General features: G+C 33.1%; 2 protein-coding genes across 2 annotated transcripts; one reads left to right on the top strand and one right to left on the bottom strand.

Annotated features, from left to right (window-relative positions):
• Positions 1-8866: 8866 nt before the first annotated feature.
• Positions 8867-11762, bottom strand: LOC132603922 (bZIP transcription factor 17). The gene is made up of 2 exons (XM_060317232.1): positions 9843-11762; positions 8867-9437 (listed from the first exon to the last, which is right to left on the bottom strand). Exons 1-2 carry the CDS (start codon positions 11476-11478, stop codon positions 9004-9006), a joined length of 2070 nt encoding a protein of 689 aa, XP_060173215.1. The 5' UTR covers positions 11479-11762; the 3' UTR covers positions 8867-9003.
• A 12305-nt stretch (positions 11763-24067) lies between these two features.
• On the top strand, positions 24068-25161 carry LOC132603914 (NDR1/HIN1-like protein 10). The gene has a single exon (XM_060317219.1). It carries the CDS (start codon positions 24229-24231, stop codon positions 24973-24975), a length of 747 nt encoding a protein of 248 aa, XP_060173202.1. The 5' UTR covers positions 24068-24228; the 3' UTR covers positions 24976-25161.
• The last annotated feature ends 52 nt before the right edge of the window (positions 25162-25213 follow it).

The following is a 25213-nucleotide window of genomic DNA, read 5'->3' as shown; positions in this document are numbered from 1 at the left end:
ATATGTTGGTTTTTTTTTTTTTTTATTGCTGAGTCTCTGGACTATGTCCAAATATCTGATGTTTGGTTAGACTCCCTTGCTTGTTTGGATTTGATCAGTAACAACATGGTAAATTTGTTCGGCATGGTGTTGTGTCGCTTCGTATGTTTGTCAAGCATGTATATCTTGTCGGAACTAAGTCTGATGCTCACTCTTAAATGATTTCAAACCAGTTAGCTACTTTGAAAGATAGTCATCTTATTTCGTAATTCCTGGCAGCCCATTAGTGTTGCGCAGACTTAATTAATTGGTTGAGATATTAAAGCATCTAAGTATTCTTTAAGTTTTAATTTAGGTCTGTTCTGTACCTCAACCCTCTCTCTCATTTCTAACTAATCATTCAAAGAACTTTTACTTTTGCTCCCACCACGATTGAGTATATACTCCCTGAACAAGAGGACTTGATTACTTTAATTTCCTTTGGGATTCGACTGTACCTATGTGTGGAACTTGAGAAAATTTGACCATTTACACATCATGCGTATATCATTGCCTCTGGTTGTTGTTCCTTTCCCTTTCCCCTGCCTATCTTTTTCTAAAATCTGTTTTAGCGTGGAATAGGAGTATTCCATCTGATCTTGGCATGAAGTAGTAACCAGTGACTTGTGTGAGGTTAAAATATCAATACATTGCCTTAGTTGAATAGAGTTGCAAACCACTGAATGCCCTAGTAATGTTTCATACTGTTAACTGGTAATGATGTCGACATGAGAGTTTACTTGATGTGTTTTGTTCTGAGTTCAGCTGAAGAAGCCATCTGTCAAAACTAATGTAATAAGGGGACAAATTGCTTAGGGATATTCGACAGTGTTATTGCGAAAACCAAGAATTGAGACTGCCTATAGAAACTTTGAAAGGATTTTTCTATCTGCTTCTTCTCTTATTTATTTATAACATATGATGTGTCGAGAAACTCGAACATGATCCAGTTTAACTGACTTCTTCTCTTCTAAATTCCAAGTATTAACTCTGCTGCTACTGTTTGCGTATGGGTGTATATGAAAAATGATGTTTGCCCATTATTTAGATATCTCACTTATGAATTTGACTCAATATAAGCATGGACAATATTGATTACTGTCAACAATACGTGGACTCTTTTTTTTACAAAGCTTGATTTGGATTTCGCTGCCCTCTATAACCAGACTTTAGTGTAGTCAAACTATGTACAATTAGTTTGTTGCTTAAAGAATCTTACTTGCGATACATCTTCTACATGTTCTATTATATATATTTAAATTCCAAGTTAACTACAATCTCTTGCTAGTTTCTTGTGTTCACTTTACTAATCCTTTTCTTTTGTTCTTATGCATGAACATCACATACGAATCCGAGGGGGATAGTATCCTTCCGCATTTGGCGTTGGGTTAAAAGCCCAACACCACTCCTCTAGAGTCTGCCCCATACAGTATCAGCCAGTCCGCAGCAACACATATAAATTGTTACTAGGCCGAAGCCCAGCTGCAAACAGATCATAGCAGTCCGAATGAACCAAACCCATTTACATTATATCTACTCCTCTGTTTTCGTTTTTTTATGTGTATTTAACGTGTATTGTATTACTAACATTTTATTTGCTAATTAAGATAAACTTTAGTAACATTAAGGGGTTTAGTTTAGTAAAGGGTAGTTAATTCCACAAAGTTACATTCACTTCTATTTATATTCTAAACTACTTATATAGTATCTATAACATTTATTTGGAATCTATAACATTTATTTGGAGTCTTTGATTTTTAAATAGTATGACTATACATTTGAGTTAAAAGAATCAATATTTATTCTTTTTATCTTAGAACACTTGAAATACATATTTGTTAAAACATTAATATTAATCTTGCAATAACTTTACAAATACATTTTAATTTGCTAGTTGGCATAATTCATATTCAGAATCTGTATGAACATCACTCATTCCATATCTTTTGGTTTATTTATAATTAAACTCTTTTATTAAATCACTACTTTCCTACAAGTTTTTTTTTTTTTACTTTAAATAACATTTTACTTCTATCTAAAACTTTAGCAATACTTTAAAGATATTCTCCTAAAAATTTTATAATACTATCATTTACACTTATCCTAATTAAATTTTAGTCCGGTCGGTTAACCATTATTAATGGGTCTTAAAGGATGTCTAATACCTTCCCTTTAGACTAATTGAACCCTTATCTAGAATCTTAAGTTTCGCAGACCTTAAACAGAGTTAACTTTAAACATAACTTTAATAAACTTTAGGTGTCCTAATTCACCGTAAATAATTAGGTGGCGACTCCTTAAAATAAACAAAACAAAAACAGTAATCTCCAATATGTTGTACTCTAACTTTAACCCGGGTTAAAATGGGGTGTGACAAAGTGCCACCAACAACTCCATCTCCCCTATTCCCCGGAATCCAGTTGGTGCACTTAATGACCTGAATTGAAAAAATGCTATGCAAGATGAATATAATGCTCTTATTGATAGTAAGACTTAGGAGTTGGTCCCTCGTCCTTCAAATGCTAATATTATTCGGTCTTTATGGATTTTTCGGCATAAAAAGAAATCTGATGGTTCTTTTGAGAGGCATAAAGCCCGTCTTGTAGGTGATGGCAGGTCTCAACGGGAAGGTGTTGATTGTGACGAGACTTTCAGCCCGGTTGTCAAACCGGCAACTATCCGTGTGGTTCTTACTATTGCTTTATCTCACTCTTGGCCCATTCACCAACTTGATGTAAAGAATGCTTTCTTACATGGCAACTTGAATGAGACCCTATATGTATCAGCCTTTGGGATTCCGGGATTCGACTCGTCCTGATCATGTTTGTCTCTTGCGTAAGTCTCTTTATGGCTTGAAACAGGCACCACGGGCATGGTATCAGCGTTTTGCTGAATATGTGGCAACCATTGGTTTCTCGCATAGCACATCTGACAACTCTCTCTTCACTTACTGTCATGGAAAAGATACTGCTTACATTTTGTTATATGTGGATGATATTATTCTAACTGCATCTTCAGATTCTCTCAGACTCTGTATTATGTCCAAGTTAGCTACGGAATTTGCAATGAAAGATTTGGGTCCGTTGAGCTATTTTTGGGGATTGCCGTCTCCCGGACAAAAATAACCTATTTATGTCCCAGAGTTCTTATGCAGAGGATATTCTTGACAGGGCAGGCATGTCATAATGTAGGCCTTACCCCACACCAGTTGATACAAAAGGCAAACTCAGCGCTACTTCTAGCGCCCCATATGAAGATCCTACGAAGTATCGCCGTCTGGCAGGTGCCTTGCAATACTTGACATTTACTCGGCCAGACATCTCGTACGCAGTACAACAGGTTTGCTTGTTTATGCATGATCCCAAAGTCGAGCATATGGAAGCATTAAAACGCATTTTGCGTTACATTCGAGGTACGATTGAGTTTGGTACACATTTATACAAAACCTCTCTACAGTCACTACTATCATATACAGATGTTGATTGGGGAGGATGTCCAGACACTCGACGCTCCACGTCAGGTTATTGTGTATATTTTGGGGACAACTTGATTTCTTGGTCTTCAAAGCGCCAACCTACTCTATCTAAGTCTAGTGCTGAAGTTGAGTATAGAGGGGTTGCTAATGTTGTCTCTGAATCTTGTTGGATTCGTAATCTGTTGCTTGAACTCAATTGCCCTATTCGTAAAGCAACTTTGTTCTATTGTGACAATGTGAGTGCCATTTATTTATCTGGAAATCCGGTACGATATCAACGTACCAAGCATATTGAAATGGACATTCATTTTGTTCGCGAAAAGGTTAGATGTGGAGAGGTTCGTGTCCTACATGTTCCGTCCCGTTATCAGATTGCCGACATTTTCACCAAAGGTCTTCCGCGTGTACTATTTGATGATTTTCGGGACAGTCTAACCATTCGTAAACCTACCGCTTCGACTGCGGGGGTGTGTTAGATTATGTAAATATTTAGTCAAAAATACTTTGTAATCTTCTATTTTAGGATAGCATACATTAGAGTCAATTAGTCAAAGTAGTTCCTAATTTGTAGCCTACAATTATGTTGTAAAGGATGTATATTAACCTATGGAATGAATGAGAATAATCACGGCAAATATTCTCTTACAGATTAATAAGTGAAAAAGGTCAAATGTGTCCTTAAACAAATGACAAAAATGGTCCCTTTATGTTTAAGGATAGATTCAAAGTCCCTTCAGCATGCACTTAAAAATTTTGGTCCTTTAAGTTCGTCAAAAGTTAACACTTCTAGTCTCCATCAAATATTTAACAATTTGTAATTGTAGTATTATTTAACCTTAAAACGGAGAATAATTAAATTTATGCGTGATGCCAAAGATATGTGGCTAAATTCAATTCAAGATTAAATAGCGAGCTATGTCAATAAATGAACAGAGAAGCAGATCTGACCAACTGTTAAGTGCGTCTGGCCTCGGGTATAGAAACCGAGGTCGATACCTTTTGTTACGAACTTACACGAAGTATAATAAAAATGAACTTAAGAACAGATGAGAATGGATTTAAAAAGATTCTTATGATTGTTGATGTAAATTGTTTCTCTCCTTGCTATTGCCAACCCCCTTCATGAATGATAACCTCCTCTTTATATAGTAGAGGAGCTTCAACCCTAGTACAATTCTAAATAAAGTGAATAAATTTGGTGACAACTATTTTGCCGAGATTGACGCCGAAATATCCGGTTGAGGACGGATGTTTCGGCCTCCCACTGATGACAGTCAATCTCGCTTCCTTTATCGCCTCATCTCGGACCGAACTCGAAGCCTCGTTCCCGGTGAGACGGTCGTATCGTGACCGAGCATAACAACGGGAAACCGAGCGTGCCTGTATCCTCGATTTTACCCGTATACAAGTATTACTCTTGTAGGCCAGCTTGCCATGTCTTGTTATACTGCTTTGAGTTGCTTGTTCTTTTTACTACGTCGTCCTATTATCTTGAGTTACTTATTGTTACTGATAATTTTTCATCTCTCTTTGAGTCAGGGGTTTATCGGAAACAGCCTCCCTACCCGTCAAAAGGTAGCGGTAAGGTCTGCGTACACTCTATCCTCCCCAGATCCCACTTGGTGGGATTTTACTAAGTGTGTTGTTGTTGTTGTTGTTGTTGTTGGTCAAATGTTTCCTTACAGTATGTGAATTGAACAGCTATGCCCTTCGTTAATAATAGCCATAAATGATATAGACATACAGTACTCAATCAATCGGATTTTCTCAAATTTAACCAAGTCAAAAAATTAGCTTTTGAATGACAACCCCATTGATTCCGTATAACTATGTTTCTTTCGATGAGAAAATCATCTTTCAAATAAACACACTTTTGAAATCCTCTAACTCTGATCTATTTGAGCACACTAAAGTAAAATAAAAGTGTATTTTTTGTAATCGCTTTAACTTTTAGATGAGATATCACCCATCTCAATATGATACCGGAGCAAAAAGACTTTTGAATTGAGTCTCATAAATCACATGCTTGATCATGAAAAAAGATCATACTCGCATGTGATCCGGAGGTTTTTGAGAATAAAATTAAATACATCTTCAATAGGTTAATCTTTTAGATAAGACCATCACACACATACAATATACGTCTTATCAATATGAATACTATCTAGTAGTGATTGTTTCGTTTAGGGATAAGGGATAATAATTTTGCGAGAAAATATAGAATTATTTAATCCTATACTTGGTTGAACTTTTGTTTATGATATAAAAAATCTCGAAATTAGTTATCACAATATAAATATTATTTTAATGTCACACTCCATGTAAGATAACAATCCCTGAATACAACAACCAAATGAGCCCTTCTACAAAGCTTTTAAAGTCATTTAACAAGGGCAATATTAAATTGAACTTTTTTTAAATCCAAATTTATCTATTTCTAAACCAACACAAATTCAATATTATACCCAGTTTATCTACTTTTTTGTCATAGCTAGAAAATCAAATTAAATCTTAGGGACTTTTTTGCTTCCTCTCCCATCACAAATACAATGTTTCAGAACATTCATATGTGTAAAAAGTGACCTAATAATATAATTTTTTGGCGTAATTAGAAATGATCGACTTAAATTGAAATGGACTTCATAAAGTAGGGGTATTTATGTGTGGATTCCCTAAAATAATTTTAATTAATGATGAAATAAGTTAAAAATAAAGAAACTATGTTGAGTAAAAAATTGGGGTTAATTATCCTAATTAAAAGACTCTCCTATATCTCGTCTTTTTGACGACGGCCGCATTAGGGGTTTTTCTTCTTCTTCCATCACAAATACAATGTTTAAGAACATCCAAAAACAATATGGTCCATGGCTAACTTTCTTTAAATATTTTGGAGCTTTTTCCTTAATAGCCCTCTTCCTCATCATGCTCTTTTCCGCTAAATGGACAACAAAAATCCAAGAACCTCAATTTCACGTAGTCTCCATATCGTTCTCTCCTTTAATTAATGCTTCTTCTCATGATACAAAATATGTTATAGAATGGAGCATCATCCTCTCAATCAAGAACCCTAATGAGGTTACAATTTTCATGTATAAAGAAACTCAAGCTTGGATTTATCACATGGATGAATTATTTTCTGTGGCTCAAGTGGATCCAATTATTCAAAGCTCAAAGGAGCAAATGTTGGTGCCAATAAGGCTAGCTACTTATGATCATGATGGTTGGCTAAGTAAAGGAATTGAAGAAGAATTTGCAAGAGACAATGAGGTGGTTTTTGATTTTTTGTTGCAGTCCAAATTTTGTGTTAACACTAAATATCGGTTTCGAAAGAGTGCAATTCTAGTAGTAGATTGCAACGATTTGAGGCTTGATTCATTTAATATGAGCAATGGGATTATGTCTGGTAATGGAGGAAATTGCACCCAACAGTTATTATATTGATGCATGCTCTAGAAATTGTTTCTCATTTTGTATTAGGGGTCTTTTTTCAATTTAAATTTTGTACTTGTAGTCGCATGGTGGATTATATCAACAATAAGAACCTTATGAATCCCAAGCTAATTATTGTATCGACTAGTTCGATTAATTTTTTGTAAAAAAAAAAAAAAAAAAAAAAAAAAAAAATGAGTTTGGCACATTATGCATTTAATTTAGGTATGTTGTATTAATTAGGTATCATGAATCCCAAGATAATTATTGTATTGCATGCGATATATGTTTCAGCAACTTAAACAAAATTCTACCCCAGATATCCGCCGGAATAAACGGCAAACAAGTTCATATTTATTTGACTGTGTGGCCATTACATTATACTCCCCCGGATCAAAAAAAATAAAAAATTCAATTAGCCATTTGCACACCCCTTAAGAAAATACTAATTCCTAGACAAAAATAGGTAATTTGACTAAACTACCCCTAATTAAATAGACATTGGAATTTGATCATATAACACTTAATAGGGACAAATATGAAAAAACAAGATTAATTCTTTCTTGATTTGCTAAGTAGATTTATTTTTTTTATCCAAGAAAAAAAGGCTAAATGAATTCTTTTTTTTTTTATCCGGAGAGAGTACATACTACATAGTAGTAAATTTAACGATATATTATATTCCTCAAATTGTGATTAGTTCTTAAGTGCGTTCGTCATTATCACAATGAACCATTGGGCAGAGAAAAGAAAAGTAACCATCGGGAACCACTCAATTACATCAAAGAAAACAAGTTCCGCTAATATTATTGGTGTACTTATCAATTTCATATTTTGTTCAACTGAAATGACAATGATCTTAATGAAACGCAAATTCAATCAATTGAGATGAAATATGGAGATTTGAAAAGTCGTTTTAATCATGAGAAAACAAAAATAAAAAATCCAAATACTTCATATTATGTGATTCCTTTTTATCAATTTTTGTTTTAAAGTTTTTATTTCTGCTCACAAAGAGTTATAAATTTTCTATTTTGAAAATCGATAATTTCAATTATGCAGTGCTAATTGTAAAGATGAAAATCATACATTTCAGCAATGGAGGAGATTAGGTATACTGTATACGCTCTGTGGTCAACCAAACCAATTACTAAAAGTTTGCGTTTTTCTTTGAGGGGCTTGGGAGTTGGGTGTGCTAAAAGTTTGATAAAATCGCTCTTCCTGCTTGCTGAAGTAGGGAGTTCACTTATCTAGTATCTTAAAGAAAAAAGGGACAGAAGGAAACATGGTTAACCGCAACTTATTCATTTTGGAGTCCAAATAATTTATCAATAACAGTATCTAGCTATTATTGATTACCGTGGTGGTGTGAACATGATACTTCTTTACATACAAGTAACTGTTCTGCTTTATTTATAAGAAAAATTCACATGCACAGTGCCCCCACTGACAACAGGGTACAATTCAACAATTTTAATCAATCCTTTCTGCGTGCAAGCGCCTGCTTTAATGAGTCGGTATGGAATAATTTCTTATCAAACTGCAGTAGATCATATTTTTATCGTTACCAATTATATGAAAAACATTCCATTCCATTACAATTACAGTTAAAAATGTTACTGCGGTATACTTTGAAAAGTTTATCGGAGTCACCTTCATTGCTCAATCTTGCCCCTGTTGAAGATGAAATACTACCCATCGCGGCTCTAGCTTCGCATTCTACTCTGAGATTGATAAATTATATGACATACTCTACTGTGAGATTGATAAATTATACCTCTGTATAACTGCTGATCATAGCTTGTTTGTAACTGATTGGTGTAACAGGACTCACCAGATAACTTACAGTTTGTAACTGATTGGTGTAACAGGACTCACCAGATAACTTACAGTTTGTAACTGATTGGTGTAACAGGACTCACCAGATAACTTACACGAGCGATATACTTAAGAGAGAAGTTCCCATCCATTAGTTACCCTACAAATGGAAGCTGTGTGAGCTGTAAACACTATATCTAGCCTGAATCTACAAAATTGTTCAGGAATCAGTAAGGTGCTTCTACAACATAACTACTCCATCTTCAGGTAGTCACTAGAGGAACAGATCCTTTAAAAGGAAGCATGCAAGAATAGGTCACATACTTCACACTATCTATCAACACAACAACAAAAATCCGAGAGATGGACTTTCGTCCAATCATGCCATCACCATCAGCATCACCTGCCTCTCTTGGATCAACTAGCACAGAGACAACCATTGAAGAAAGTGAAGTATTTCCAGAAAGGTCATCTTTCTTTCCAGTTTTTCCATCATGTTCTTCAGATACGTTGTGAGTAACAGGAACAGAAAGACCATTAAGGATCCTTCTATTTCTCCCCTTGTTGGTGCTTGTAGCATTCTGCTTGTGTTCCATAGAGACATTCCTAACAGTGGTAGCAGGAACAATGCTTCCTAGAGATGAAGACACATCAAACTGGAATACTTCAGTACACATGCCTGAGCTCAACATAGGCCCTGCACAAATGAGAAAAGAAGAGCATTAAACAGACAGAAAGGTGAGGATGCTGCTAGCTCGAAACAGAACGAAAATTTCCTAGTTAAATTTGGTTAAGAAATGCGTCCTCATTATGGGAGGATATAGGATCAAACATTAGGCACCTATGCATAAACAGCAACCAGGAAATGGACAGTACAAGTAGAAAGCAATTCCCTGTTATACAAACCATGTGTATCCTGAAAGCAACTATCTATTTAGGAGATAAGAACTTAGAGAGAAAGATCTCTATTCAATGAAGCAAGTAGTAACTAAGGACAAATATATCAACAATATATGATCAAACCAATGACGGATATTATACCATAAACCTATCTAACAAAGATAGGAAAGTGGAAAACTGGAATGTTTTTTCCGGCACTTACCAGCAACGCCTTCAAGGAACCATTGCTGCATAGTTGACTTTGCTTTGTCTTTATCCCCAGAGCCAAGAGCCCGTTTCCCATCAGCAGGAGTTCGGTAATGATGGGGATGCCTCCCTGGGATGGCAGGGGCCAAATCTCTGGGAACTGCAAGACCTGTTTCTCCATTGCTCTGCTTATGAGATGCGATGGCTTTCTCACTTGCCAAGACAGAATGAATTATCAAGTTTCCATCAATCTTCACAAGTTTATCATTCCTGGGAACATACAAAGAGGCCATTAGAGGCTCACTACCATTGCCTAAGCTCTTAAAACTTGGCTGACCATCTCCTCCCTGACTGCAATTATTGATGTATCCCCTCCCATTATGATCCCCTGAATAACTACTCCTATCAACGGCCAAAACTCTTCCATGATGCCTTTCATTGTACCCACTTCGACTTGTAAAAGGTTCTCTCGATCCTCCATATCTCATATTTACTATAGGAACTAATCCACCAAATAGAAGCATGAAGAACAACAAGCCAAGGAAACTAACGCTAGCAACCCTCTTAGTTTTCACCTCGGTCTTCTTATTCTCTACTTTCTTACTATTCGTCGCTGCTTGGGGTTTCAACCTCGGAATGGGAACCAAAGGCACTTGCGATCCTTGTGGCTTCACCATATAAGGCGGTGGAGCACACGGCATCCAAGGATACATCATTGGGTACATCCCAGGTGGGGGTGGTGGGGTGTTGCCCATCTGTGACCTTAAAGTCGCATTCTCTGACATTATATACGATATCTTAACATTCAAATCTTGGATTGTTGAATGCATTGTCCTAACCTTATCCTCTAACTCCTCAACATAATGTTTTTTCCTTTGCCTTGAAAGCTGAGCACTTTCCCTATTCCTCATCAATCTTGATTTCCTCTTTTCATCTCCTCCTTCACTATTGTTACACTCAACTACAAAATTAGATTTTTGGTATTTGCTTACTACATTGTTTGAATCTTCTTCACTCACTTTTTTTCTCTTCAAAGTTGATCTACATTTACTGTATTCTGTACTAATAATTTCCTCTGATTTAATTTCCTGTTCTACCACTACACCATATTTAATCAAATTATTGGGAGAGGAAGTTACCGATTTGCCCCTCGGATAAGTCAAAGCAGTTTCAGATACATTGGACCCACAATTGCCCGAACCCTGTGACTCGGGTGAAGGGCAGTTCAAAAGGGCCTTATAGTCATTTCCATTAGACGACACATTAAGGTATTCAGAGACATCCTCGTTCGGATCGCCGGAAATTTGGTTGGACAACACAAGAGAGTGGGACCCACTAGAGCTTTGACACGCCTCGGAAACATGACGTAATTCGGGAGACGACTTGAAAATCCGAGAAGAATCGATGGGTTGACCGAATCCAACTGGGTCAATCTGACCCGGTTCCAAACCCGAATAAGGAAAACTGAGAGAATTGTCATCAGCGTGGGAAGGAGGGAAGATATCGTCGAAGGATAGGTCGAATTCGAGGCCATCAAGCATGACTTCGTCGTTGAATGCACCTGATTCAACGACGTTACTGTTATTGTTATTTCCGTGTGGAATTGAGGGATCGCAGAAGCGGTTTGTGGATGGCGGATCTGAATTCGCCATAAGTATGAACTTTCAGGCAACAGATCCAAATGTGAGATTACAGAGACAAGAGAGGGTTTTATGTTGAAATGTATGGGGGGTTTTAGGTGAGTTATGCAGTGGGGTTTCTCATTTGGACGTGAGGTCAACGGTACACTTAATGGAGTGCTAATCTCACTTTAGTGTGAAGCAATCTCTCTGCTCTAAGATTGGTGATTTAAATCTAAGATGCACTTCCTTTTCTTTTACTTCTCTTTTCTGGATAATGTTAAACTAATTTCGAAGAAACTGCACGGTTTTCCCTTCAAGTGGGCTGTTTTATTATTTTTTCCACTTCAAAATCGAACCTATATGCCAAGCGGCACATAATAATTTTAATGGTGTAGGATATAAACTTATAAGATATTATGATACGAAAATATAAAGGGGAATCAAACTATTATTATTATTATTATTATTATTACTTATTTGTTAAAAAATTGAGAGTCAATTGTGCTAATTAGGAATTTTGACACATAATTTTGGAAGAAACTGTTGAGCAAGTCCCGAATATTAAGCGTTAAGCTTGTTTAGAATGCACAGTCGGGTGCTTAGCGCGTAAACTTCACAGAACTAAGCCCCACATACTAGTCTATTTTGCAAATGTCCTGCCCACCGGCGAGGCTCGAGCGAGCGAGTCCAAAAAATGCCCTTTTAAAACAAAGATAGTAACTCTTTTCAAGCATTTTTGTTGAAAAAAAGATATGCACAACTCCAAAAAGATGAAACGAAAGGAAGGTGTGATAACAAACATACACCTCTTTATCGGCATGCTATAGTATTACACCAAAGCAATTTAGCCAGCGTTGATCATCAACGTCGATAGTAGGGGGTGTAAATGGACCGGATTGATTCGATTTTTTAAATACCAAACCAAATCAACGATGTCGAATTTTTAAATCTATAAACCAAACAAATTAAAGTCAGGCTTTTCAACCTCGGTTTTTTGGGGGAAATTTTTTATACAAAATGTATAACTTTTACTTCAAAGTCTTCATACAAAACATATAACTTTCCGAAAAAAGTCTTCATACAAAACATATAACTTTTACTTCAAATATTTCTTTAGTCCTAGTAAGATACAACTATATAATTAAGATGTTTCTTAAGAAATACACAAATGTAAAATGAGTGACGACATTGTATTAAAATATTCAACAAAAGAGATAATGAAATCGATTAAAATAAATATTGCTAATTAATAAGCCATAAAGAAAATGAGTATGGCTAATAAGTATTAATTACATGACAGAGAAAAAAATTAAGTTATGTATTTTCACTCTCTAAACCAATTATGCAAAACTAGAGAATAGATATCCAACATTATTGTCATTCCTAGTGTTAGCATTGAATTTCTTTTGTTAGCATTAGTGTTGAGTAGGTTTTGATTTGGACTTTATTTGAGTTACTAACATTCAAGGCATAGAAAACTTATTGACATTCAAAATTCTAAGTTCAAGCTTGAAATAATATGATAAAGAACAAAAAACTATGAAAAAATTTAAGAAATATTTATAAATTACATTACAAATAAATATTTTTATGTATAAAATATTCAAAAATTGAATACATGTAATATCGGGTTGGTTTGGTTTGGTTTGACTTTTTTTTTTAGCTAAAACCAAACCAAACCAATTATAGTTGGGTTTTTTTTATTCAACACCAAACTACCAGTCGAGTTTTTTTCTCGGTTTGTCGGTTTGCTTTGTACTTGGTTCGGTTTTCTTAACTAAAACCAAACAAAACCAATTATGGTCGGATTTTTTTTTCAATACCAAACGAAGTCAAACCAAATCTTTTTTTTTTCTCGATTTGACTCGGATTATCGATTTGGTGCGGTTTGTCGGTTTTCTTTATACACCCCTAGTTGATAGCATGTATTGATTAGTAATGTTATTTCATCTCTATGATTGTTGTATGAGTTAAGGGTCAAATACATCAAGTATCACCTTTTTCTGAATTTTCTATCTGAACTACCAAGTGTGAGAGTTTTCTACCTAAATTATCACTAACTAGTTTGCAAAACACACCTCAACTATCAGTTGTTCACTTTTCCTATCTGAACTTTAACCAACTAACTTGCAAAACACACTTCATTAAAGTGAACAACTTATAGTTGAGGTGTGTTTTGCAAACTAGTTGGTGATAGGTCAGGTAGGAAGCAATTGATAGTTGAGGTGTGTAATTGGTGATAGTTTAGGTAAGAAACTCTCACACCTGATGGTTTAAGTAGAAAACTCAAGAAAATGTGATACTTGATGTGTGTTTTTGACCATTATCTCTTGTTTTATTCAATTTCATGCCATGATTTAACTTCAATTGATTCAAAAGGAGATTTGAAAGGTAATTTTATTTTAATAGCTGAATTTGAGAAGCGTCTCACATTGTTTCCTTTATTTCGAAATTGAACAAACTTCCCCAAGACTAAATACTTGCAGGAATTTAAAAGGAATGCGACATTTGTCAAGTGGTCCAAGTGTTTTTTTCTCATCGCCCAAGGCTTAACCCATTAATATTTATACACTAGGCAGTACCTTTCCAGGTGCCAGTTTAGGAGTCAAAAGTATTGCAGAGCTTATGTAACAGCCCAGGCCACCGCATGCAGAAATTGTCCGCTTTGGAGCTTTTGCGCCTCACGGTTTTAAAACGCGTCTACAAGGGAAAGGTATTCAATCACTTATAAAACACTTTTCGTTCTCCTCCCTAATCGATGTGGGATTCGCCTAAACCGATGTGGGATTCGCCTAAGGCAAGCCTTAGGCTCACCACCCCCCTCCTTGGAACTCAGCGTCCTCGCTGAGGTTTGCCCCACCACCGGCCCGACACCGGCTCTAATACCATATTGGTAACAGTCCTGGCCACCGTATGTAAAAATTGTCCGCTTTGGAGTCTTTGCCCCTCACGGTTTTAAAACGCGTCTACACGGGAGAGGTGTCCAAGCACTTATAAAGCACTCTTCGTTCTCCTCCCCAACCGATGTGGGATTCGCCTAAGGCAAGCCTTACACTAGCTTTGTCACGCCCTGAACCATGGCCTGAGCGAAACACGACACTCGGTGCCATACTGCATGTGACTGAACGAACCACATGGCTTGTTGAATCATCATGAGGCATACATGAGCGGAAATATAGCATGAACGTGATGAGCTTTTATAAAACATGAGATGTCATAATAATTTAATGAAATACTTGTTTAAATCATAAATGCGGAAATAACATGAGTTGAGCCAAAGATGGCTAAACACCTTGCATGTCTAACACAACTAAACTGACTAGTCTATGAAACCTCTAATCGTGAGTCCTGACTGAAAAACGTACTTGTTGGGACCAGCCCCCAACAACTTATAGTTGAGGTGTGTTTTGCAAACTAGTTGGTGATAGGTCAAGTAGGAAGAGTGAACAATTGATAGTTGAGGTGTGTAATTAGTGATAGTTTAGGTAAGAAACTCTCACACCTGATGGTTCAAGTAGAAAACTCAAGAAAATGTGATACTTGATGTGGGTTTTTGACCATTATCTCTTGTTTTATTCAATTTCATGCCTTGATTTAACTTCAATTGATTAAAAAGGAGATTTGAAAGGTAATTTTATTTTAATAGCTGAATTTGAGAAGTGTCTCACACTGTTTCCTTCATTTCGAAATTGAACAAAGTTCCCCAAGACTAAATACTTGCAGGAATTTAAAAGGAATGCGACATTTGTCAAGTGGTCCAAGTGTTTTTTTTTCCATCGCCCAAGGCTTAACCCATTAATATTTATACACTAGGCAGTACCTTTCCAGGTGCCAGTTTAGAAATCAAAAGTATTGTAGAGCTTATATGTCACCAGCTGTTAAAAAAGGCATGTAAATTAGTTCATAGACATAGAAAGTCTTTGCTGTCCAAGCTCTCTATTTTTCTCTCATCCCAACATTCAATTTGCAACGGGTATTGACGTGTTTTAATGAATATTGTAGATATAAATAGATCATAAATGCACTATTCTCTAGCTAAACCAGATTTATTCCATGTATGGGCTAAACAACATTCATGATTCATCACTAATGCAGCCTCGGGAAGAAATTTAAGTAACTTGATTCTGATTAGAATGAAAAACTTAATTTCCAATTGCATAATGGAGATACTTCAGGATTTAACTGGATTATTCATTTCAAGTAATCTGAGAGAAGAAGTCATTATGTGCTTTCTTTTTCCTCTATTTAACTCACTTGCAACCTTTCACCCAGATTTAAATCAGAAAACAGATATGTATTCTAATACACACATCAAGTATCTTTTCGAAAAATCCTAAGCAAAAGGGGCATAAATACTGACCTGCATGTAAGAATTCACCAAAAGAAAATCCAAGATATGAAGAAAATTAAATCAGATCGGTGAAAATGCCATCACCAAGAAATGGGTGCAACAAAGAAAAAAGAAAGAGAATAAGTAAAACTCACCAGACATCACAAGTACAACAAAGATAAAAAAATTACATACCCGTCAACAAAAGAATTTTAAAGTGAAAGATTGAAGTACAGAGAAATCAAAAGAAGGAAGTTGAGATACTCACAGACAGAGATGCGTCTTCGAGTGAATGGGAGCATTATGTATTCAGAAGTTGAGCAGACTGAATTACAGGAGAAAGATACACGTGTTGAGTTAGGCCCAACCCTATAGTACAAATTGTACTGCTTGTTGTACAATTTTTGAGTGTTGTGTTCGTCCCACCAAACTGTGGCTTCTAATTTATAGAAAAATATCAAGAAAGACTTGCATATCAAGTGGACAACATTTTTCGGAAGAGAGGCTCTGATTATTGCATAGTTCTTTTTCAATTGAGTCTTAATCAACTAAGGAGCCGTTTGGACATGGTTGGACATATAATTTTGATATTTTAAGTTGTATTTTCTCCAATAGATATAAAAATCCCACTAGTTGTGAAAATTATCAAACCATTCCCAATCTTATACAATCTTACCAAATGAGCAAGTCATAGTTCATAACGAAATTAATACGCTAGTAGATGACATTTCTAAAAAATACAACATCAATTGATCAAACTTTAATTCAATAAAAACGAAAATTTAACATGAATAGTAATGTAACTAATCTTTAATATAATCCTCCCACATGGTAGACATAAATAAAGGTTAGTGGAAGTTAATGAGGTTGGTAAATGGTTGGTGGGAGTAATTGTTAAAAATATTTACCAACTTATGGGTTTTTTTTATAAAATACAAACTTATGGGTCAATTTTTATATTTAAACATTTTGAAACTATGGTTTGAAACCTCAAATCATGCCTTTTTGGATGATTTGGGGTTTGAAACCATGGTTTGAAATCATGAGATAAAATACATATCCAAATGCTGATTTTATCTCATGGTTTCAAACCGCATGCCAAAACGCCTACTAATTATACATACAATATCTGAACGATAGAAATCATATGCATCTTCAAGTATAACACGACCACATTCTTATTCATCGTTTGCCTAGTCTAGTAGTGAGCCTTAGCTATTCCAAAAACAATAGCATAGGTGAAGTTTTATTTTACCTTCACTCATAATCTACTCTACTCGTTCCATTTTTTTCCATTGTGTGACATGTTTCACATGTACCGTATTTTGAAATGATGTTAAATCAAAGAAGGAACAAAAAAGTTGATAGATAACAACACACAGATAATCATAACAAAAAGACTGTGCCCAAAAAGTGCATAACAGGGTCTTTTTTATGTACAATATGAGGATAAAACTACATAGTACAATAATCTAGTTCACCCTTAGTTAAATACCACATGTATATAATATCCAAAGTATAGAAAATATGCATCTTGAAGCACATTACAGGCATCTAGTAATTCATCAAATGTTATGCATCGTCAAACACGTTACGCCCGCCTCCATGGTTCAGCATGTCCTAAAGAGTATCATTCCTCTTTCATAACTACACTCGTGCCGAAGATCTTTCGAAAACATCCTCTTTATTTCCATAAGGTAGGGGTAAAGTCTGTCTACATTCTATTTTTTCCGGACCCCACTTGAATTTGAAAGAATCAAATGAGAAAAATACATTAAGACCCCCTTTTTTAAGTTTTGAATAAGCGTGTGTTTGCAAAAGATTGTGTTTTTAACCTTTTACCAAATAATTAGTAAAAGGGGTAAATAATACAAATAAGTTTCAAGGGGTAAATAATACGAATAAGTTTATGGGATCATAAAACCTTCGCATAGTTTATGCATGTAGTTGACAATTTAGTCATAGTTTAAGTGTATTTCTATGCCCTATGCCTATATTATTACTGCTGTCATTTGGCTCGTGCTAAGCCCGAGCCCAAATCGACGTTAAAAATTAAATTTTAGATTTATTTAAAAAAAAATTGGCTCTTACTTCTTTGTTTTTGTAATAATCGTTTGACGCTTTCTAAAAGATTCCAAAATATTAAAGTACAAAAAGGTATCTGAAAGTTAAAAGGAAAATAATTTTCTTAGTTTATATATTAGACTTTTCAAAACAAAAATCAAACAAATGAAAGCTTTTCTAATTTCTATTTTACTAAAACTTATTGAGATTATATTCTCCAACAATCGAAATTGAGAATTTAATATGTAAAATTTTCTCTGAATTGAGCGCATATTAGCTCAATCATTTTTTCAAAATGAACTTCCAATATTCAATTAGTGTCAAAAATAGATAATGCTATAATATTGTTGTACGATGAAATCAATAAAGTTAACTTATAAGTAAATATAAATAATTAAAAGTCTTGTTATTACAAGATACTTTTGTAGATGTTCTTTCAAATTAAACCATACAAAAAATACTGAAAAGCCAAGACGCATGTTAAAAAATACCTAACGTTTTTTCACTTTTTAAAAAAAAAAAATTAATGAACTTTTTTATGGAATGTACATTGCAATAAATTTTTCATGCAAAAATTAACTATTTTATCTTAAATTATATAAAATATTGACTATCCCGTATTTTAATATTAAAAAAAAAAAGTGAAAATATACTTTTTTGCAATTGTTTAATATTATGACTGTCTGAAGATCAAATTGCATTTTCTTCAACTAATTTTTTTTCTAATATTTTCAAAACATATATGAAAACAATGTTTTATAGTTCCTCTTTTAATATATTCATTTATTAGGTAAATTTTATGTTGAAATTATGCACACATAAAATTAGATGACCTTACTTTGGAATTCAGTTTTAAATTGAGACGGGAGGACTATAATTTACATTTTTGATACATTTTAAAATATTTTAACAATGATATAAGTTATCTGTGTTTATTCTTTTAAATTAAAATTTATTCCCATCTTAAGTGAAAACTTTGTTAGTTACTAATGTTTGCAAGCATGCACGACACAAAATTACAGGAGAAAATAAAACAAAATATACTTTACATTTATAGGGCGAATAAAAATTTAAATAGCAAATGATAAATGGTAAATAACATCAAGAAAATTCATGTGAGGACTACAAAAATAGTTATTATGTCCCATACATAGAGTAGTAATGTTGTCTTAAACGGAATCCAATATCAAAGATGAGTATACCAACATCAAATTCATTCGTTGTCTAATGTCACTCAGCTTAAAAAGATTCTTTTTGGGATTAAGAACTCAATTTTTATTTCTAAAATAAATCAAAATGTTCTTAGGAACATAAAATAGCATCAAGGTAAGTTTGATAAGATTTGACAAAAATGATCTTGAAGAACATTTTCTCAAAGTTAGTTACTCCAAATATACAATTTTTCATGAATTATTCAACTTTGTACATACTGTAAGAAGGAAAAAAGATGGCGTACAACATTTGCTGGCATCATCACCTTTTATGCCTTTTTGGGGAGTTTAAAATGTCATGAGAGGTGTCTAAATTTACAGAAATGTTTGAGGCAACTAAGGTAATAATTTAGTAAATGAAAGAGACTTGATAAGAAACACTTTTTCTTGTCCCATTACAACCAAAAAAGGCATCTTGATTAGTGTGTCAATCAGTGACTCCATAAATAGTCCAACTTTCACAAAATAATGTACAACAACAAATGCATAGCTAAATTCCAATTCTAGCAAAATACAAATCCTTTTAGTTAGCAAATTACCCAACTAAATGGTTGAGATATAATCAGGGACGACAAAATCATTGGATTGTCCCTTATTACATACTACTAGACGGCGTATGCCCGTGCTGCGCACGGGCCCAACACGTAGGATTATAGTGTATCTATGTGTATGTAGTTGTGTTTGGATAGTGATACTATATATATATTTTTTTTTTATATTGATAATAAACATACATAAGTTTGTACTGTTGAACATAGTATATATATATATATATATATATATATATATATACTATGTTCAAAACACGATTAATATAACATTGTAGTTTGTGTCCGTATCTAAAACTTTATTATATTCGTATTTGCTCTGAATACAAAGTCGGCAAAAATTTACTAATACTTTTAAAAGAGAGGACTTGTTTAGAAGAAAATTATTTTCCTCTCTTTGAGATAAAACAATAGCATATTTAAGCATCAGTTGATACTTTCAATTTTAATTTGATTAATTTAGAGGTGTAAAATACTTATTATTTTTTATCAAATTTTGATTTGGATAATTCTAATTCAAATTATTAAATTAAATTTACATGTTTAAAACGAAACAAAGTAGAAATTGATTTTCTATTTAAACGAAGAAATACTATTTTTCAATTTTTGGTAAATATTCTCGATTTAGCTCATTTTACTTGTCATGTTGTCTTTTGCATGATTTTTTAAGAAAGTGAATTAGAATTATTATTTGACTAATTTACCTTATTCATTATTTGATCTCCATTTAATATTAATCTCTTTTCACATTTATTAGAGTACGAATAAAAATGAAAAAGTAATTAAATTCTATCTTATTTTAAAATATAAATATTTTAAGTATATTTATTTTAGTAAACATAACAAATAAATGACATGGCGGAATAGCAAATACAGCAATTAAATATTTAGATTAGATCTCAGGCTAATATAAGAAAAGAAAGAAAATTGTATGTATTTGCCTATTTAACCTTTTTTAAGAAAAACAATAATATTGGGTCTATATTTTTTGTTGTGCAATAGTTTCATTTGCTCCCACTAATGGGTTGATACGCATATGACAATGAATCTACTATTATTGACTTGATGGGGATACTTTGGGAATTACATGAATATTGTTTGTTTTTTTAATATATGGGGTGCACTTTTTATTTTTATTTTTTTATATTGCTTGATTTTGTTAATATGAGTACACTTTTTTTTCCCCGTGAGTTTGGAGATGGTGGGTTTCACTTTTTATTTTTTTATTTTTTATATTGGTTGGTGTTTACTATGGGACCCACACTTTTTTGTTTTTTTAATGGACGGACGACGAAGCTTGGGTCTAAACCCATGTTTCTATATAGTTAAAAATATAAAATAAAATATACCAGACGGCCTTTGCCCGTGCGCACTTTAAGTTATAGTGTATCTATGTGTATGTAGTTATCTTTGAATAGTGATTATATATATATATATATATATATATATATATTTATATTATGTTCAAAACACGATTAATATAACATTGTAGTTTGTGCTCCGTATCTAAAATTTTATTATATTAATGTTTGTTACGAATACAAAATCGACAAATTTATTAATATTTTTTAAAAGAAAAGACTTGTTTAAAAGGAAACTATTTTCCTCTTTTTGAGATAAAACAATAGCAATATGTAAGCATCAGTTGATTATTTTAATTTTAATTCGATTAATTTAAAGGTGTAAAATACTTATTATTTTTTATCAAATTTTGATTTGGATAATTCTAATTCAAATTATTAAATTAATTTTACATGTTTAAAACGAAACAAAGTAGAAATTGATTTTCTATTTAAACGAAGAAATACTATTTTTTAATTTTTGGTAAATATTCTCGGTTTAGCTCATTTTACTTGTCATGTTGTCTTTTGCATGTTTTTTTTAAGAAAACGTCGATTAAAATTATAATTTGACTAATTTACCTTATTCATTATTTGATCTCCATTTGATATAATTTTTTTACGACGTTAATCTCTTTTCACATTTATTAGAGTAAGAATAAAAATAAAAAAGTAATTAAATTCTATCTTATTTTAAAATATAAATATTTTAAGTATATTTATTTTAGTGAACATAACAAATAAATGACATGGCGGAATAACAAATACAACAGTTTAATATCTAGATTAGATCTCAGGCTAATATTAAAAAAAAAATGTATGGTTTGACTACTTAACTTTTTGAAGAAAAACAATTTCATTTGCTCACACTAATGGATTGATACGCACGTGGCAATGAATCCATCATTATTGACTTAATGAGATACTTTGAAAATTACATGAATATTTTTTGATTTTTTAATATGGAGTGCACTTTTGTTTTTGACATTATTAATTTGCACTATTTTTATGCATATATATACTATGTTCAAAACACGATTAATATAACATTATAGTTTGTACTCCGTATCTAAAATTTTAGTATATTAGTGTTTACTACGAATACAAAGTCTGCACTTTTTTTTTACATTTTTTTTTAATATGTGGTTCATTTTTTTTTTTTTTTGATATTGCTTGATTTTGTTAATATAAGATCCACTTTTTTTTACAGTGAGTTTGGAGATGGTGAGTTCCACTTTTTTTTATTTTTTTTTTATTTTTTATTGCTTGATGTTGTTTAGTATGAGGTCCACCCTTTATGGGGGACACTTTTTTTTTTTTGGACATTATTAGTTTGTACTATTTTTATGCATATAATATATATACATATACTATATTCAAAATACGATTAATATAACATTGTAGTTTGTGCTCCGTATCTAAAACTTTATTATATTAGTGTTTGCTACGAATACAAAGCCAACACTTTTTTTTTTTTAACATTATATTTCTTTTAATATGGGGTTCACTTTTTTTTATTTTTTTATTTTTATATTGCTTGATTTTGATAATATAGGGTCCACTTTTTTTTCCCAGTATATATATATATACTATGTTCAAAACACGATTGATATAACATTGTAATTTGTGCTCCATATCTAAAACTTTATTATATTAGTGTTTGCTACGAATACAAAGTCTGCACTTTTTTTTTTTGACATTGTTTATTTTTTTAATATGGGGTTTTTTTTTTTTTTTTATATATATATTGCTTGATTTTGTCAATATGGGATACTATGTTCAAAACACGATTAATATAATATTGTAGTTTGTGCTCCGTATTTAAAATTTTATTATATTAGTGTTTGCTACGAATACGCACGTGACAATGAATCCATCATTATTGACTTAATGAGATACTTTGGAAATTACATGAATATTGTTTGATTTTTTAATGCGGGGTGCACTTTTTTTTGACATTATTAATTTACAATATTTTTTTAATATTAGTTGTTTAATATATATGGGGCCCACAATTTTTTTTAATTAAATTGGAACGGATATATATATATATATATATATATATATATATATATATATATATATATATATATATATATATAAGAATTATGGGGCTCATAATTGTTTTTATATTAGTTGTTGTTTAAATAATATATATGGGGCCCACAATTTTTTTTATATTGATTGTTGTTTAAATAATATATATGGAGCCCATATTTTTTTTTTATTAAATTGCAACGGACAACGAGAAAGTGAGTTGGAACTCACTCTTCTTAATAGTAGTAATATATATATATATATATATATATATACTAGTTATGTGAGACCCGTGCTAAGCCCGAGCCCAAACTTAAAATATAAAAGTAGATATTTTAATTAAAGAAATATAATTTGTGCTAGTACAAGTGTACAACAACAACAACAACCATATACCCATTGTAGTCCCACAAGTGGGTAATTACGTTAGTAATAATTAAATTTCATATAAGTATATTTTCAATATATGAAAGCAAAACTTTCATTCCACTCCTTTAATATTTTAACTTCCATTTTGATGAAATTATTTACTTCAAATCAAATGCGGAGCCAGAATTTGACATTTATAAGTTATGTATCCTAATTTTCTGAAGTTATATAGTTCTAAATAAATAATCTATACATAGTTAATGAACTTTTAAGACAAATACATAATTTAACTTATGCAGCGGATGGAGTTGTTCCTCCCTTAATTAGGAATTAGGGGTTCGAACATGGATATAGAAAAAATCTTTGGAGGGAGCGCTTCTCCTGATTGGGCGCGATACAGTGCGAATTATCTGGATTAATTAGGCTCAAATGCGGATATCGAGCACCAAACAGAAAATCAAAGAACATGAAAAATGAGGTAGGAGGTTCATAGCTTTTGAAAAGTAGACCTTAAAAATAAAAAAAGTAAAGTTGACTTAAATAAATGAGATTAGGACGTAAAAGTAATTAATTAAAAAGTTTTAAAAAAATTGTGAAGACTACAAAAGTCGCTAAGTTTGCTCTTATATATTGTAAGAAATATACAGTAATATATACTATTAATAATGCAAATTTATAGAATGCGGCTCCTATGTCATGATGTCCAATTCCATAATAAGATTTAAATATCATTATTCTTATACTACTACTAGCTGTTGAATTGACAAAGACCACAAAGTCCTTTTTCCCTTTGGTCAATTAGATTCTTCACCGACTTTTCTTCACTTTCCACTTCCAGTCTCCCACTACACAAATCCACCTTACATAGCATCAGATGCTCCATGGGCGACCCGAATAGACCCGTTACCGGCTACCCCGCCGCCGCCGCCGCTCCTCCAAACCCCAACGGCTACTCCACCGCTCAACCGCCGCCTCCGGCCACCGCCTACCCTTACGCCGCACCACCCTATTACAACAACAACTACCCTTACCAAGATCCTTACACCGCACAACGCAACACCTTTCTTCGCCGAGTAATAGCTATACTTGTTGCTTCTACCATCATAACCGGAACAATTCTCTTTGTTATCTGGCTTATAATCCTTCCACGTGTCCCCGAATTCCAAATCGACTCACTCAATATTTCCAACCTGACTCTTTCTAATTCCCTCATAACTGCCAACTGGGATCTCCATTTTACTGCCAAAAATCCCAACAAGAAGATCACTCTATACTTCGATGAAATTGCTGCTGCGATTTTCTATGAATCGTTATCAATTGCTGATACAACTGTTCCACCTTTCTTTATGGATAAAGGAAATGTGACAGCCCAGAAAGTTAGTTTTGTTGCTTCTGGTGCGTATGTAGAGAAATGGGCATTTGATGGGATGAATAAAGAGAGAGCTGAAAGGGGGGGTGTTGGGTTTAATGTGAGGATGGTAGCTAGGGTTAGTTATAAAGCTGGAGCATGGAGAGCAAGAAGGAGGTATTTGAGGGTTTATTGTGGGGATTTGTTTGTTGGGGTTGCGTTAAATAAGTCGTCTGGGAACTTGCTTGGTGGACCGAGGAAAGGTCGAGTTGGGCTGTGATGTGATGGTGGAGTTTTAATTGAATTTTATTGACTCATTAGGTGATCTAGTTTTGTTTCATTCTGTATTTAGTTTTATTGTATAAGCAATGTAGTGAGGATAATGCTGATTGAATTGCGTTATATCGATCTGATATTTAAAAAAGAAAAAAAAAAAAAAAACTGATCTTGATTGTTTATTTATTCATATTGGTGTATACAGATCTTTAGGTTGTTCTTGTTGCTGTTCTGAGGCTATA

This window comes from Lycium barbarum, chromosome 1 (assembly GCF_019175385.1).
Source record: "Lycium barbarum isolate Lr01 chromosome 1, ASM1917538v2, whole genome shotgun sequence".
NCBI classification, from domain to species: Eukaryota; Viridiplantae; Streptophyta; class Magnoliopsida; order Solanales; family Solanaceae; genus Lycium; species Lycium barbarum.
Note: the sequence above shows the minus strand (reverse complement) of the source record. Positions and strands in the feature narration are given on the sequence as shown.